Source organism: Trachemys scripta, chromosome 3 (assembly GCF_013100865.1).
Source record: "Trachemys scripta elegans isolate TJP31775 chromosome 3, CAS_Tse_1.0, whole genome shotgun sequence".
Lineage (NCBI taxonomy): Eukaryota > Metazoa > Chordata > Testudines > Emydidae > Trachemys > Trachemys scripta.
In genome coordinates, this window is record NC_048300.1 from 194,547,258 (window position 1) to 194,562,849 (window position 15,592).

Genomic DNA, 15,592 nt, shown 5'->3' on the forward strand with positions numbered 1-15,592 from the left:
AGGCATTTTGTGGCTCTTGTAATAGAATCTTAAACTGTATTCTACTGTACAGCACTAGGTGATGCTGTGTGTAAAAGACCTTATTTAAAGTTAACCTTAGGGTACGTCTTCACTACCTGCCATATTGGTGGGTAGCAATCGATTTATCCGGGATCGATATATCGGGTCTCGTTAAGACGCGATATATTGATCCCCGAATGCGCTCACCATCGACTCCGGAACTCCACCAGAGTGAGCGGCGGTAGCGCAGTTGACGGGGGAGCCGCGGCCATCGATCCCGCGCCGTGTGGACCCCCCCCCCCAGTGTAGACCAGCATTAAAGGACATATCTGATGTTGTACTGGGTTAGTGATTGGCTCTCCTCCTCTGGCTCAATGGGAGGCCACAGCGCCTCACTACATCACTGGGACACTGCCCAGCATCAGGGAATTAGTGAATCAAGTGCCAGAGTCTGAGGCCCCTTTGGCAGGGTAGAGCAGAACAGCAAAGCAGTCTAGGTAGCTCTTACTCTCAGGCAGGGCAGGGCAGCAAGCAGTCTAATGCCTGGCCTCCTGGCTTAGACACACAGCAGACAAATGCAGGCCTCTTGGCCTAAGGTGGGTAGGCAGCCACCCCAGGGGTAGGGCAACTGCAGGAGATAGGGGGACCCAGGCCCACCATACTCCACCGGGTCCCAGCCAGGGCCCTGAGAGTGGTGCAGGGCTCCACCACTGGGTCAGCAGGGATCCCACCGAAACATGCTGACTTGGGTTCCAACTGCAAAACCGGACCAAAGTCTGGTTTCCCTGGGCTACTTCCTACCACAGTCTGGAAAAGGAGTTCTGTACTGCATAGGTCCTCTGCCTTATCAGGGTATTCAGCTGCCAGCCATCCTGGTCACTCAAGATTAATTGTGTAGACAGATCCTAAAGATTTCTCTGTTAAGCCAAGCTGGTCGCCTGCCATATTTTCTATTCTTTCTGCACATCGGGATAGTTTGTTCCTGCGCCCTCTATAAGGCTGTTTTAAAATACAGCCAGCTTTCTTGGACTCCTTGCCCCCTCATACTAGCCTCCCAGGGGACCCTGCCCATCAGTTCCCTGAGGGAGTCAAAGTCTGCTTTTCTGAACTCCAGGGTCCGTATTCTGCTGCTCTCCTTTCTTCCTTTTGGTAGGATCCTGAACTCAACCATCTCATGGTCACTGCTGCCCAGGTTGCCACCCATGTCTACGTCCCCTACCAATTCCTCCCTGTTTGTGAGCAGCAGGTCAAGAGGAGCACGGCCCCTAGTTGGTTCCTCCAGCACTTGCACCAGGAAGTTGCCCGCAAACACTCTCCAAAAACTTCCTGGATTGTCTGTGCACTGCTGTATTTCTCTCCTAGCAGGTGTCAGGGTGATTGAAGTCCCCCATTAGAACCAGGGCCTGTGATCTGGAAACTTCTGTTAGTTGTCCGAAGAAAGCCTTGACTACTTCATCCTCCTGGTCTGGTTGTCTATAGCAGACACCCACCATGACATCACTCTTGTTGCTCTCACCTCTAAACTTAACCCAAAGACTCTCAACAGTGATCCAGTGATGTGAGTTACCCCACCAAGTCTCTGTTGTTCTAATCACATCATAGTTCCTTGACTGTGCCAGGACTTTCAATTCTTCCTGCTTGTTTCCCAGGCTTCTTGCGTTCGTGTACAGGCATCTAAGATAACTAGCCAATTGCCCTTCTTTCTCAGTATGAATCAGGAGGCCTCCCCTATTGCACCCTTCTCCTTGTGTTTCCTCCCAGTATCCCACTTCCCCACTTACCTCCGGGCTTAGGTCACCATTCCCCGGTGAACCTAGTTTAAAGTCCTTCTCACTAGGTTAGCAAGCCTGCCTGCGAAGATGCTCTTCCCTCTCTTTGTTAGGTAGATCCCATCTCTTCCTAGCAATCCTTCTTCCTGGAACAACATCCCATGGTTGAAGAATCCAAACCCCTCTCTCCGACACCATCTGTGTAACCATGCGTTTACCTCCACAATTCAATGGTCCCTACCTGGACTTTTTCCTTCAACAGGGAGGATGGACGCAAACATGACTTGCACCTCAAACTCCTTTTATCCTTCTTCCCAGAGCCACGTAGCCTGCAGTGACCCGCTCAAGGTCATTCTTGGCAGTATTGTTGGTGCCCATGTGGAGAAGTAGGAAGGGGTAGCAGTCCGGGGGCTTGATCAGTCTTGGCAGACACTCAGTCACATCCTGAATTCTAGCTCCAGGCAAGCAGAACACTTCTCGAATTTCCCGGTCTGGACGGCAGATGAATGACTCCATCCCCGTTAGGAGGGAGTCCCCAATCACCACCACCCATCTCCTCCTCTTGGGAGCAGTGGTCATGGAACCCCCATCCCTAGGACAATGCATCTCATGCCTTCCGGCTGATGGGGTCTCCTTCTGATCCCTTCCCTCAGATAACTCTTCCAAACCATTCTCCTCCATAGTACCTGTGCAGACAGCCTGAAAACAGTCTCTTACCTCTATCTGCATTGGGGGTACATGGATTCCCTCTTTCTTCTTCTGGAGGTCACATGCTGCCAATTTTCTTCCCCGTTCTGCACTGCCCTCCCTGATTCTTCAGCATGCTGTGCCTGCAGTACCAAACACTGACTTCTATCCAGAAAATCTTCCTTTTCTCTGATGCAACGCAGGGTTGATATTTGGATCTCTAGACCTTTAACCTTCTCCTCCAATATGGAGACCAGCTTGCCCTTCGTACAGACAAAGTCTCTTCTGTCGTCTGGGAGAAAGACAAACATGGCACATCCTGTGCAGGTCACAACAGCTGATCACTCACTATTCATGTCTTCCTTCTAAGAGCCTCTTTGGATGTTGTATTTACTGCTCACAGAAGCCTGAAAGGCAAAAAAAACCAAAAAAAAACCACCTCTGCGGGAACTCCCCCCAGGCAAACTCCCTATGTTTCCCTGTCCTCTGCTCATAAAAACAAGGAGTCTGGTGGCACCTTAAAGACTAACAGATTTATTTGGGCATAAGCTTTCATGGGTAAAAAACCCACTTCTTCGGATGCATGGAGTGAAATCTGTTCACTGCTCACTCAGTTCACAACCGGCTGCTTTTTTATAAGGCTGCTGGCTCGAAGCAGTTGGCCCGGCTCAAAGCCTTCCCTCCAATCAACCACTCAAGGCCCACCTGGAACAAAGCACTCCCAATTCCCACTTTTCAGACACACACACGGTCAAACAGTCCCTGCAACTAGCTCCAGCCAAACAAAGGGTCACAGCAGACAGACACTCGGATATTCACCCCACCAGTTCACAACAGAGCCCCCCTAATGCAGCACTCACCTTTGCGCCTCTCGGACGGTTCCCAGGCAAACTCCCTCTGTTTGCCTGTCCTCTGTTCACTGCTTCCACAGCAGTGGACCAGTAAAACATTATCTCAACCAGATTATAGATTGAAAATAATATTTCTTGAAAAAAAATGGAAGTTCATAGAATCAAAGAATATCAGGGTTGGAAGAGACTTCGGAGATCATCTAGTCCAACCCCCTGCTCAAAGCAGGACCAGTCCCCAACTAAATCAAGTTAAATAGTTATTCCTGCTAAAATATCTCATTTCATGTTTGCACATATGATTTTGTCACCTATAGGACGTATATTGAAAAACTGCAGCTTTGTCTTAACAGAGCTCTCTCCTTGGCTTCAGAAGGGGCAGAGTTGGCCAATGCTGAGCTCTTCTGAAAATATCCCATCTAAAGTAATGAATAGTAGAAATTAGAAAATAATATCTAGTGCGCAGCAAAACTTTGCAGGTGGCTCTCCAGCTCTGAGTAATTTACAGATCCAATCCTGGAAAGTGCAGAGGAACAATTGAGTTTTGCAGGATTGAAGCCCCTCAGGGGACATCTACACTGCAAAAAAAACCAAACAAACAAACCCCAAACCCACAGCAACGAGATTCAGAACCCAGCACAACTGACTCAAGCTCACAGGAGTTAAAAATGGCAGTGTAAACATTCCCACTTGGGCTGGAGCCTGGGTTCTCGGACCCAGACCTCACGACAGGTTTCAGAGCCCATGCTCCAGCCCTCGCTAGGACATCTACACTGCTATTTTTAGCCCTGTAGTTGAAGCACCAGGATCCTGAATCAGCTAACCCTGGCTCTGGGACTTGCTGCCAGGGGGCTATTTTTGCAGTGTAGACGTACCCTCAGAGGCTCTAAATGATAAACCAGCTTGTTCTCTGTTTGATGGTATTCTGGATAAATAACCTAAACATGGCGTGAGAAACACGTCTCAGGAATGGTCTAGATCAGTGGTTCCCAAACTGGGGTTCGCAAACCCCTGGTGGTTCGCAGAACGTTACAGGGGGTTCACCAGAAAAATTTCACTAATGGCAGCCAGAGGACCCCGGGCACTGGAGGCAGCAGATGGGACCCGGTTGCAGGGCAGACAGCCCGAGCCCCAGGAAGAGCGGGGCAGGGCACATTGGGCTGGCAGCCCGAGCCCTGTCCCCGTCAGCAGGGGAGCCAGCAGCCCAAACCCCAGTGCTCCGATCAACTTTTGGCTCAGTTTAAGTACTGAGTACCCCCTTCTGGCAGAAAAAGCTGCTGCGGTTTTGTTATCATTTTCAACAACATACTTTATGCGAGAAAGCGTTTTCCCTCGTATGCACATCTGAAAACCAAATACAGAAACAGACTTGATGCTGAACCAGACATGAGACTTTATTTTTCGCCTGTGGTTCCGGACTTCCAAGAGCTATGCAGAGCAAAGCAAGGGCATCCATCACACTGAGGAAATTTAAACTTAAATCCCTGGAAATATTCATTTTTAGGAGCGGGTTCACGAGATTTCACAGTTTAGTGAAAGGGTTCGCGGGCTGTTAAAGTTTGGGAATCACTGGTCTAGATAATACTTATCCTGCCATGAGTGCAGTGGACTGGATTAGATGACCTCTCGAGGTCCCTTCCAGTCTTATAATTCTATGATTATTCACTGTTTACTCTTAAGTGATAGGTGATTGAAGCAATTAAATGAGCTAAGGGTAATTATACTATGAAGCTAGACAAGGTTACTGGGCAGTACAGAACAGAGGATACTGTACATGAGAGACTATGTCAGATGAATTTATAAAGCGCGATGAACAGGCTTCTTGTTGAGGTTTTGGAGTTCAAATATAAATTTTTAAATAAAAAATACAGATTTTTCTCAAGTACCCAATGGTTTTGGGTGCTTCCATTTTTGGGTGCAGAACTGGAGAATTTCAGAAAGCTCAGCTCATCAGAAATAAGGCAGCCCAAATCACTCGTCACTTTTTGAAAATTGTGGCCATGAAGACTACTGTATATGGAAGCTGGATCAGATTAAAGGAGGAAATTGTCCACTGCACATGCTTTCCCCCCAAAGTTCTTATGTTGTCCTTGTTTGTTTTTGACATGGCAGTGATACGAGATGTCCACAGAAGTGTACGCATATAGAGGATCGTATAGGCATCAAAACAGTTCCAGAGATCAGTGGCTTATGGCCTGTTTTTGATCTGAGCTGTTACACTGTTATAACATAACAGTGAATCACAGAATCATAGAATATCGGGGTTGGAAGGGACCTCAGGAGGTCATCTAGTCCAATCCCCTGCTCAAAGCAGGACCAATCCCCAACTAAATCATCCCAGCCAGGGCTTTGTCAAGCCTGACCTTAAAAACCTCTAAGGAAGGAGATTCCACCACCTCCCTAGGTAACCCATTCCAGTGCTTCAGCACCCTCCTAGTGAAAAAGTTTTTCCTAATATCCAATCTAAACCTCCCCCACTGCAACTTGAGACCATTACTCCTTGTTCTGTCATTTGATACCACTGAGAACAGGCTAGGTCCATCCTCTTTGGAACCCCCTTTCAGGTAGTTGAAAGCAGCTATCAAATCCCCCCTCATTCTTCTCTTCTGCAGACTAAATAATCCCAGTTCCCTCAGCCTCTCCTCATAAAACATGTGCTTCAGCCCCCTAATCATTTTTGTTGCCCTCTGCTGGACTCTTTCCAATTTTTCCACATCCTTCTTGTAGTGTGGGGCCCAAAACTGGACACAGTACTCCAGATGAGGCCTCACCAGTGCCCAATAGAGGGGAATGATCACGTCCCTCGATCTGTTGGCAATGCCCCTACTTATACAGGCCAAAATGCCATTAGCCTTCTTGGCAACAAGGGCACACTTTTGACTCATATCCAGTGCTCGGAAATAACTACCCAATTCAGTGCAGCCAGGCCCATTGCTATGAGTTCAGGACGGAATGAAAAACAATGATTTTGGCTATTTTAATAGGGATGAATTTTTTGTGGACTGTATGTTTGAAAATATCAATAGCCTCTGACATCCCTGCCTTTTTTTGTTCTGTGTTTGTACAGCACCTAGCACAGGGTCCAGGTCCATGAGTGGGGCTCCTACACGGTGCAATAATACAAATAATAAATAATAATTCTCAACCTAATTAATGATTGCTCAAAGCTTTGTAACCATGCACAAAATGCTCACGCTGCGCGTGATATTAATTGTAGCTTTGATTTTGTTTTTAAGTAGAGTAATTATTTAATTTACCATCTTGCTTCCCTGTTGACATATCTTTCTATTAGCCTTTTTTTAAATTCGATATGATGAAAAACAGTGGGCCAAATTCTAAGCTGATGTAAATTAACGTAGCTCCATTGAAGTCAGTTCACCCCAGCTGAGACTCTAGACCAGGGGTTGGCAACCTTTCAGAAATGGTGTGCCGAGTCTTCATACATTCACTCTAATTTAAGGTTTCGCGTGCCAGTAATACATTTTAACATTTTTAGAAGGTCTCTTTCTATAAATCTCTAATATAGAACTAAACTATGGTTGTATGTAAAGTAAATAAGGTTTTAAAATGTTTAAGAAGCTTCTTTTAAAATTAAATTAAAATGCAGAGCCCCCCGGACCGGTGGCCAGGACCCGGGCAGTGTGAGTGCCGCTGAAAATCAGCTCGCATGCCGCCTTCGGCACACGTGCCATATGTTGCCTACCCCTGCTCTAGACCAATAACCTATTAGATGCAAATATAGTGGAATCCGGTTATAAAGATGGATTTGGGCAGCTTCCGTTTTGATCCCATCTGCACGATTCCAAGGAGTAGCCTTTTCATCTGCAGCGCTTAAGAGAAAGAGTGAGCTCCTAAACTTGCTATTTGCAGTCCAGTTTAATCATGCTTTCCAAGCATTAGCGGCAGCATCTGCTGATGAGATGTCATGGCAATTAACTACCAGTGGAATAATACATCCCCCACTCCACACACCCTGCTATCAAATCCAGAAACAGAAATTTGTGATGCATTTATTTAAAAAATAATAATATTGCAGCAAACAGTCAGGCCCCTGATTGCCTCCCATACCAATAGATCAGCAACACATGTGGCTGATGCGCAATTAAAGCTGCTACAGAAATGCACCGTGTTCTCATGCAGTGCCTCTCTCCCGGAAGTACTGATCGCTGTAATAGGCAGTGATCACAATATCATTCCTGTTATTGTTCTGTTTCTTTGCAGTTTTCACTTGTATTCCAAATATGACTTGGTTTTATTAGTATTGTTGTTATTATTATTTATTTGTATTGTCATAGCACCTAGGAGTCACGGACCAGGACCCCATCGCACTAGGTGCTGTACAAACACAGACCGAAAAGACAGTCCCTACCCCTAAAAGCTTACTTTCTAAGCATAAGACAAGAGACAACAGATGGATGCAGATGGACACATAAGGGAGTACAGGAAACAATGAGACTATCAGGGCCGGCTCTAGGTTTTTTGCCGCCCCAAGCAAAAAAAAAATTTGGCTGCCCCCCACCCCACCCCTGGGCTCTTTCCTCCCCCCACCAGTGCCCCCACCCACCCACACTCCCTGCTGCCCCAGCCCTGAGCTCCCCCCCCAACATGACCTCCTTGTTCACCACAGCAATCCCCATTTACACTTGCAGTGGGGATCAAACCGTTTCTCCTATTTTTATTTCACTTTAGTATAAATCTCGCCCCCGCAACCCCATCTTTAGTGCTCCAAATGCACATGGAAGGCATAGGGACTAACCCTCAAACCTTGTACCCAGAAAGGGATGGGGATCTAGTAAAGAGGGTTCAGGCAGAGGAGTGGGGGTGGGGGTGCTTGGGGGCTCTACACTGGCAGAGAGGCAGGGTGTGATGTACTTGCGGAGGAGGAGAGGGGGTATCAGCAGGGTTGCGGGAGAAGAGGTGCAGGGGAGGAGGGAGGTGCGGGAGGAGAGGGCTGGGGGAGGGTACAAGGGGAGAGGTGTGGGTGAAGGGAGAGTACAAGGGGAAGGGATGCAGCGAAAGAGCAATGGGGGTGGTACAAGTGGAGGGGCTGCGAGCGGGATGGGGGGTACAAGGGTTGAGAGGGGCAGGCACTGACAGCTGCTTCCCCAGCCCCATACAGGCAGAGCCGAGAGGACAGACACTGACCCCCAGGTGCCCGAGCCGCGGGGGTCCCGGCAGGGCAGTATCCCCCATTGCCCCGCTCGGAACCGTGCTCTGCCTCTCCCCTCCCAGGGCAGGCAGCACGGGGCTGAGGTGGCAGAGGGCTGGGTCCGGGAGCAGGAGCAGGAGGGAGCGGCGGCAGCTCCCTGGCAGCTCGGGCTATCCAGTCACTCGCCCTGTCAGCGCGAGAGCCGGGATCCGCGCCCCTTGCCCAGCCCGGCGGCGCCCTGCACAGCCCCCTCGGGTGGGGAAACACCTCGCCGCCCTGGGGAGACTCAGAGCAGTAGCGGCAGCAGGACCCGCCCTCCCTCCCTGGATCCCGGGACCCACTTCCCTCCCTCCCCGGCTCCTCACACCCAGGCTGGGCTGCAGCCGGGCTCAGCTCCGGGGGATGACGCTCCGGCTCTCCAGCGGCCGGGCTGCCTGAATTGCAGCCCAGCCTGTGCGACTCAGACTGCCATGAGCGCCATCTAGCGACTTCAGCCAGAACTGCAGTGTTAGTTCCAACTCCGCCTGAAAGCCTCAGCTGACAGGGAACATCTTGGTTCAGGGCCGGCTCCGGGTTTTTTGTGCCCCAAGAAAAAAAAAGGGGGGGGGGTGGAGTGCCGCCCCTTGGAAAGTGCTGCCCCAAGCACATGCTTGGAGCGCTGGTGCCTAGAGCCGGCCCTGGAGACAATATTGGTCAGCATGATGAGCAGTGGTATCAGCGCCCCTGCAACCTAATTGTTGTCAGGTTTGTTGTAGGCACCATGAATGAGGAGAGTTTTGAGGAGGGATTTGAAGGAAGACAATGAGGTGACTTGTGGATGTTTATGGGGAGACTCTGAAGCCTGGTGGATGGGGGACAGCATGGTAAAAAGCACAGAGGTGTTTGAAAATTTAATGAGTGGGTGATGGAGGCTGGTATTATCAAAGGTGGGAGTCGACATCTCGGTAGCAAATGAGAGATGATCAGTAGGTGGGAAGAGCAGCGATGATATTCATGTGAAAAGAGAGAGAAAGTTCCAAGCAAGTACGGGCTGAAAGTTACAACTAAATCTAACCAGACTCCATGAGCCTCTCAGGATTTGATCACGAGTATTGTGCTTTCTTAAAGCCCCAGCTCCTGGAGTCATGGGATTATGTGAGAATCTCATCTTACATTTAAATAAAAAAAGTTAATTTCTAATCCTCATGGCTATAGAGAAAAGCTTAAACATGTGACTTCTATAGGCTCAAAACTCAGAAAGCAACTGATATATTATTTAAAATCTCATGATTTCTAAGTCCATCATTATTTGAGGATGGGGGGTTGCTGACTCATAGTTTTTCAATATTTTGGGTCGGCATCAAATGGGGACTGCTAGTTGTCACTGCTACTCTCCTTCAGGGCACTCATAGAGAAGACTTTTAAACCTCCCTGACTTTGGACCCCTAGTTAGACAAAGTAGAAATAAATGACAGACAGTGGAAAGTAGTACTTTGTCTGTCTGTCTGTCGTAGGGATTTCTTAACGTTTCATTTCCCAGGTAAATAGCATGGTAAAGGCCGTATTGAACTTCAGGGAATGTGCTGTCCTTCTCCTCTCCCTGTTTCATAGATGTTCTGTTGGAGGAATTCCTTGCTTCTGCCTTGCCTGGGTTTAGTTTGAGCCACCTGCTCTTCATCCGGGTGCTGACTTCCTCTCGGCTATGTGACAGCCTCAGGATGGTGCTGGTCGCGTCTGTGGAGAATGAGATGAACTGCGGGGAGTTGTTGACGTACTGTTGGCCTACAGTGCCACCCCACCTCTCCAAGTGGGCTCTGGTAGATACTGAAGAGAAGGGGCGGAAGGATGGATCCCCATGGGACCCCTCAGGAGAAGCTTTAAGGGAACAGGAGCACAGTAGTGTGAGACATTGGGATATGGCTTTTATCTAGTGCCAGGAGAAGTTCCTCTCTGAGGGGGACCAAGGCTTTCTTCATGCTGTGCCACAGTCTGAAGCCCAGTTGGGAAGCATGCAGGAGCTTGGCAGAGGTTACGTGTTGCTGAAGCTTGGTTGCTGCTCTTTTCTGGTTGATTTTTGCACAGGGGTGGGAGTCTGGAGAACGAAGGAGCAGCTGGACAGATCTTCTGCATTGAGTGTGGGTGTCTTCAGGGTTGGGCGAGGGCTAGTATTTTTCAGGGAGGATGGCCGGTTCAGTGCTCTGAAAGGGGTGACGATCATTTCCATTAGCAGTGGGCTCCGTTGTTCTTGGCTGCCTTTCACAAGCTAGCGGGGTCGTGGGTCTGTGTTGCAGGTGGTGGCTTGAATGTTTTGCAAGGTTTCGAGCACATCCAGCTCTCTTAGGGCCTCTGCAATTCCTGATCTCCAGAGTCTACGTGAGCAGCAATGCTGTTCAGTGTTTTGGGTTCTATGGAAGAGCTAATTATCACCAATAGTCAGGACCTGAGGGTTATGTCTTACCCAAGAGACAGTATTACTATGCGGACACTCTGCTTCGTTACTGCTCAATCTTTATTCATACCAGGAATCCTTACTGGTTTAAATTGAAGCCACTTGCCTAAGAAAGAACCACTCATGAGCAAAGACTGTAGGATCAGATATTCAGAGCATCTGTCTATCTATATAAGCTGGCCATCTATATAGTCTAGTCTCCAAGCATTTATGCTGCACTCATCTCCATGTTATCTAAGTCATCTTGTCCCCTGCATGGGGCATCACCCGCATCATTTCCTACAACACCTGGGTTTCCCTTACAAGGGGAGCCAACTCCTGCTCACCTTACACACACAGTAGCACTGTGGGGCCAGATCCTGCCTTTAATTTATCAGAATAACTTCACTGTGGTCAACGGAGTCACTCCGGATTGACACCAGGGTAACCGAACAAAATTCAGCCTATTCATGTCACACGCGTAGGGAGACCAGAATCTGATACTTCTTGGTCTCCTGTCCAAATCCTGGCCCTGCTTAGTTATGAGAGTGTGTAGAAGTGGGAAGTGAAATCCCTCTCTGCCTTATGGAGCTGTTTTGGAGCTCCAATCAAATGCTGTTTGACTAACTTTCTGGTTTTCAGGGCGTATGGCTCTGACTTTTAAAAAAAATGCTCCTTGGAGGCAGGGCTGTAGTGAATTTGCCTGGCACATTTTGGTGCTACTGCAGCTTAAGTAGTAAGTAATGAAGATGGTAATTGTGCCAACAGGAATTCTGGGACGTCTGCCAGAGCAAAGCGAACAGCCAGCCCTATTTGTGTTTAAAGAAAGTTGTCTCTAAACCCTCCCCCAAATTAGTTATATGTTGTGATGTCCTGTTGGGACCTGTATTTAAAATATTAACCAAGATTTGCAAAAACAGGAGACTAAAGTTAGGTTCCTGGATGCATAATTAGGCTCTTAAATAAATAGTGTGGTTTTCAAAAGCGCAAAACACTCAACAGTCAATTGCAGCTTCATGGTGCTCAGCACTTTTGAAAATTGGGCCATTTACTTTGGTGCCTAAATATAGATTTAGGAGTCTAACTTTAGGCTCCTGTTTTTGAAAATCTAGGCCAATAACAACACATCTGGGGTGAAATTACATGGTTAGTTTTTCTTTTCTTTGGGTTTCTTTAACTATATCGGTAGAGTCAAAGCAGGAAACACCTCTCCCTCGCAAAAATGTATGTAGATGCTGCTATATTGGTATAACTGTTAATTGTATAGTTAATTCTGGCTCAAGAAAGAGAATTAGCTGAACTAGTAAAAGGTCATTCTATACCAATATAGCTGCATCTATACTAGGGCTTTTACCAGCATATCTATGCTGGCAAAAAAATCACATCCCTAACTGATATAGTTATACCAATATAACTCTTTAGTATAGTCCAGTCTTTATCACGATTGTACCGTTCAAAATTAAAGTCCCTAATCAGTTAGTGTCAGTGCAAAAGGTAGAGGTTTTGGATGCAGACAAAGAAGAGGTTTTACCAGATCCAATATAAAGAGAAATGTATTTATGGACCTAAAAGAAAGTTCAGGGAAATCAGTTTTAAAATAAATGAAATGAAATATTCCCTGAAGTATTTGGGAATCAGCCCTCACTCCCTCCCACACCCCAACCCTTTGCCCCAGACCAGAGCACCCTCCTGCACCCTGAACCCCTCATTTCTGGCCCCAATCCGGAGCCCACACTTCCAGCCGAAGCCCTCACCCCCTTCCGCACCCCAACCCCCTGCCTCAGACTGGTGAAAGTGAGTGAGGGTGGGGGAGAGCGAGCAACGGGGGATGGGATGAGCGGGGGGGTGGGGCCTCAGAAGGGGCGGGACAGGGGTGTTTGGTTTTGTGTGATTAGAAAGTTGGCAACCCTACTTGAGCTGTCTGCACACTGCAGAACAACAGAGCTTGGATCCACATCACAGCAAGACTTGGGCTCTAACTGCCCCCCTCCCCCACTGCAACGTCCTAAGACCTGGGTGCTTGCTGACCTGAGTCAGACTGATTTGTGTGTGGACGGAAGGGGGCCTTGGGCCCAAACCTGAGTTAGGAGGCCAGGCTTAATGTGCTGTGTAGACACATCCTCTGAGTGCACCCCCTCAGGTCTTAGACCTCATGCCTTGCCTCTCCTGAGGTGAAATTCTTCAGTTCTTCCCAGGCCTCTGTATCCTGTCTATCAACCGTCCTTACCCTGCACATCTGAGTTCTGGAACCAGCAGTTCTTCCCCTGGGGTGTCTTAGATCAGTGCTCTCCAGTGACCAGATAATTGTTGTCTATTTTAGTGGTAGGAACAAATCTTTTAGATTGTTCGAGGGAAAAGGCTGTTCAAACAACAAGAAATCTGCACCCGTCTTACTTAGAGGATCGCCAGGCCCTGACAGGAACCTGGGCAGGCCTACCTTCTTCAGACACCCAGAGGAGGTATCTGTACCTCCGAACAACTATTATCCCCCTCCTCTGTCCCCTGTGAGTGTTCCTTTTAAACCTGCCACTGTTCTTTTGCTCTTCTGTATTCTGTATTTTCCTGTCCTGGCTTCATCTCTTAACAACTCTCAGAAGTGCTGAAAAGTGGCTTATGTTTAAGCCGTTTTTCCCCCTTCCTACTTGTTTTTCCCTACAGCGCCCTATAATACTAACCAAAATATTCACACAATAAACATCTCCTCTCAATAACCAGGTCAATATACAGAATTCACCAATTATTACCAAGCAGCTCCAAATCTGTCACACAGTCTTCCTCAACCCCCCCCCCCAATTACTTCCACTACTATTCTCTCTTCAAGCATTTGGTTTCCCTTCAGAGGGAAAAGAAACACTCCTGAATTCACCATTGTAGTTCAGACACAAAACATATAAAGAAAGAAAAACCCCTTTCAGATAGCACATTTCAAATGACTGTAAGAGCCACTATCGAGTAGTTTAGAATCTGCATTTTGTTTTTAATGGTTTTTTTCTGCTGAATCTGTCTAAGACTAGGGTTGGCCAGTGGAGTTCTACAGCGTGACTTGTGGCTGCTCTCACGTTTAACATGGAGGTGCAGCCTGCTGCAGATCTAGGTCCCTGGTTGTGGTGCTATGTCTTAATCCAAAGTTACGTCTTGACCTGAGGTCCTTGGCACGCTGTGACCTGTAGTCTTTGCAAACCACTCCTCTGAGTTAAAGGTGAATGTGGCTGCACGCTGCTCCATCCAAGGGAAATTAGGTCGGCTCATTGGGTTCTTGGGAAGCGTCTAAAGTGGCTTTTAGTCAGCAAATATTAGGACTTCCCTGCCTGAAGAGAAGGGGAGGATTCTGCCAGGACTATTCTATTCTGTTCTTGTACTGCCCCAGTCACTATAGTCTCTGAGCACAGCCAGCCGTGCATTAAATAATGTGACTAGCATTTGCCACGTGCGATTTCCTCTCTCACACTTTTCTCTCCAATGGGAAAACTGTGCGAGGTTTCTTTTTGCTTGTTTGTTTGAATGGACTTATTTGGGATTGGTTTATTTTATGTCTGCTGGGCTGGCTAAAGTGTCTTGGCTGTACAGAAAGTGGTGATGTCTGAGGTGGTTTTTAACTCTTGTGGGAGTTCATTTCACAGTCTTGGACCGGCCCCAGAGAAAGCTCTGCATAGAGCACGACTGGGTATATAAAGAGCTCTCCCTCCTGCTCTGAGCTATTATCCTTTACTGGCCTACTGGCTCTAATTCCATTGGTTGCTATTTGACCCCCCTCAGCTGTTGTCGCCAATGACTGACGGTTGGCTTGTTCCTTCCCTGTGCCGCAGGTATATCCGAACCATGTACCTGGGGATCCAGAGCCAGAGGCGGAAGGAACACCAGCGGCGCTTCTACTGGGCTATGATGTACGAGTATGCAGACGTAAACATGCTGCGCCTCCTGGAGACTTTCCTGGAGAGCGCGCCCCAACTGGTGCTACAGCTCTGCATAATGATCCAAAAGAACCGTGCAGAAACATTACCATGTAAGTGGCCCTCGCGCCCGCATCCATTTTCTCAGCCTCTGTTGGATGTTTTGTTGACCGACCACACTACATAACCTGTCGTGCAAGGGGCTGGCCCTTTGGACAAAACTCGTTTCAGCTCCAGGCTGCACTTGCTCAGTAAATTTCTGCTCATGCTGCTGGAAAAAATACTCTACTACTTCAGTCTTTTATAGACCAGCATGGTCGTGAGGAATGATCACAAGGCGGGGCACCAGGAATTCCTTAGCTCTGCTCCGAGCGCTGCCACTTACTTGCTGTGTAGCCTTGGGCAAATCACATAACCTTTTTCTGCCTCAGTCTTCCCGCCTGCGTAGTGGGGACAATAAAACGTATCTGCCTCAGAGGGGTGTTGTGAGGATTAACTGGTAAATGTTTGTGCCGTGTTTGGAATGTGTAAAAAGCTATATAAAGTACTACGTTTCATAGATACAAACAAGGTGGTCACCCTTAAAAAGTCAACTTTTGCCATGAGTTCAAACATGCTTTTTGGTACCACAGTCCTGAAATAGTCTAAGAATAGGGGAAAACTGTATTATCTCAGACACCATGTGTGCTAACCATTGGCAAGTGCTGCCATTTTCATGCCAAGCATTGTATATACAGGCAGCAAAACCTGTCTTAAGCAACACCTAGTTGCTTTAGTATATGCAGAACCAAATTCAACATTGGCATAAGTGGTTCAACTCCATTGACCAGTATGCTGCATTG

At 47.9% G+C, this 15,592-nt stretch overlaps 1 protein-coding gene across 1 annotated transcript in view; it reads left to right on the top strand.

Moving 5' to 3' along the window:
* Window positions 1-14,670: 14,670 nt before the first annotated feature.
* The window catches only part of XKR6 (XK related 6), a 39,000-nt gene continuing 38,078 nt past the window's right edge, over window positions 14,671-15,592 (top strand). The window contains exon 1 of the mRNA XM_034766719.1: window positions 14,671-14,863. Within this exon, the coding sequence (XP_034622610.1) occupies window positions 14,680-14,863 (184 nt within the window). The 5' untranslated portion in view covers window positions 14,671-14,679. The remainder of the gene's footprint in view (window positions 14,864-15,592) is intronic.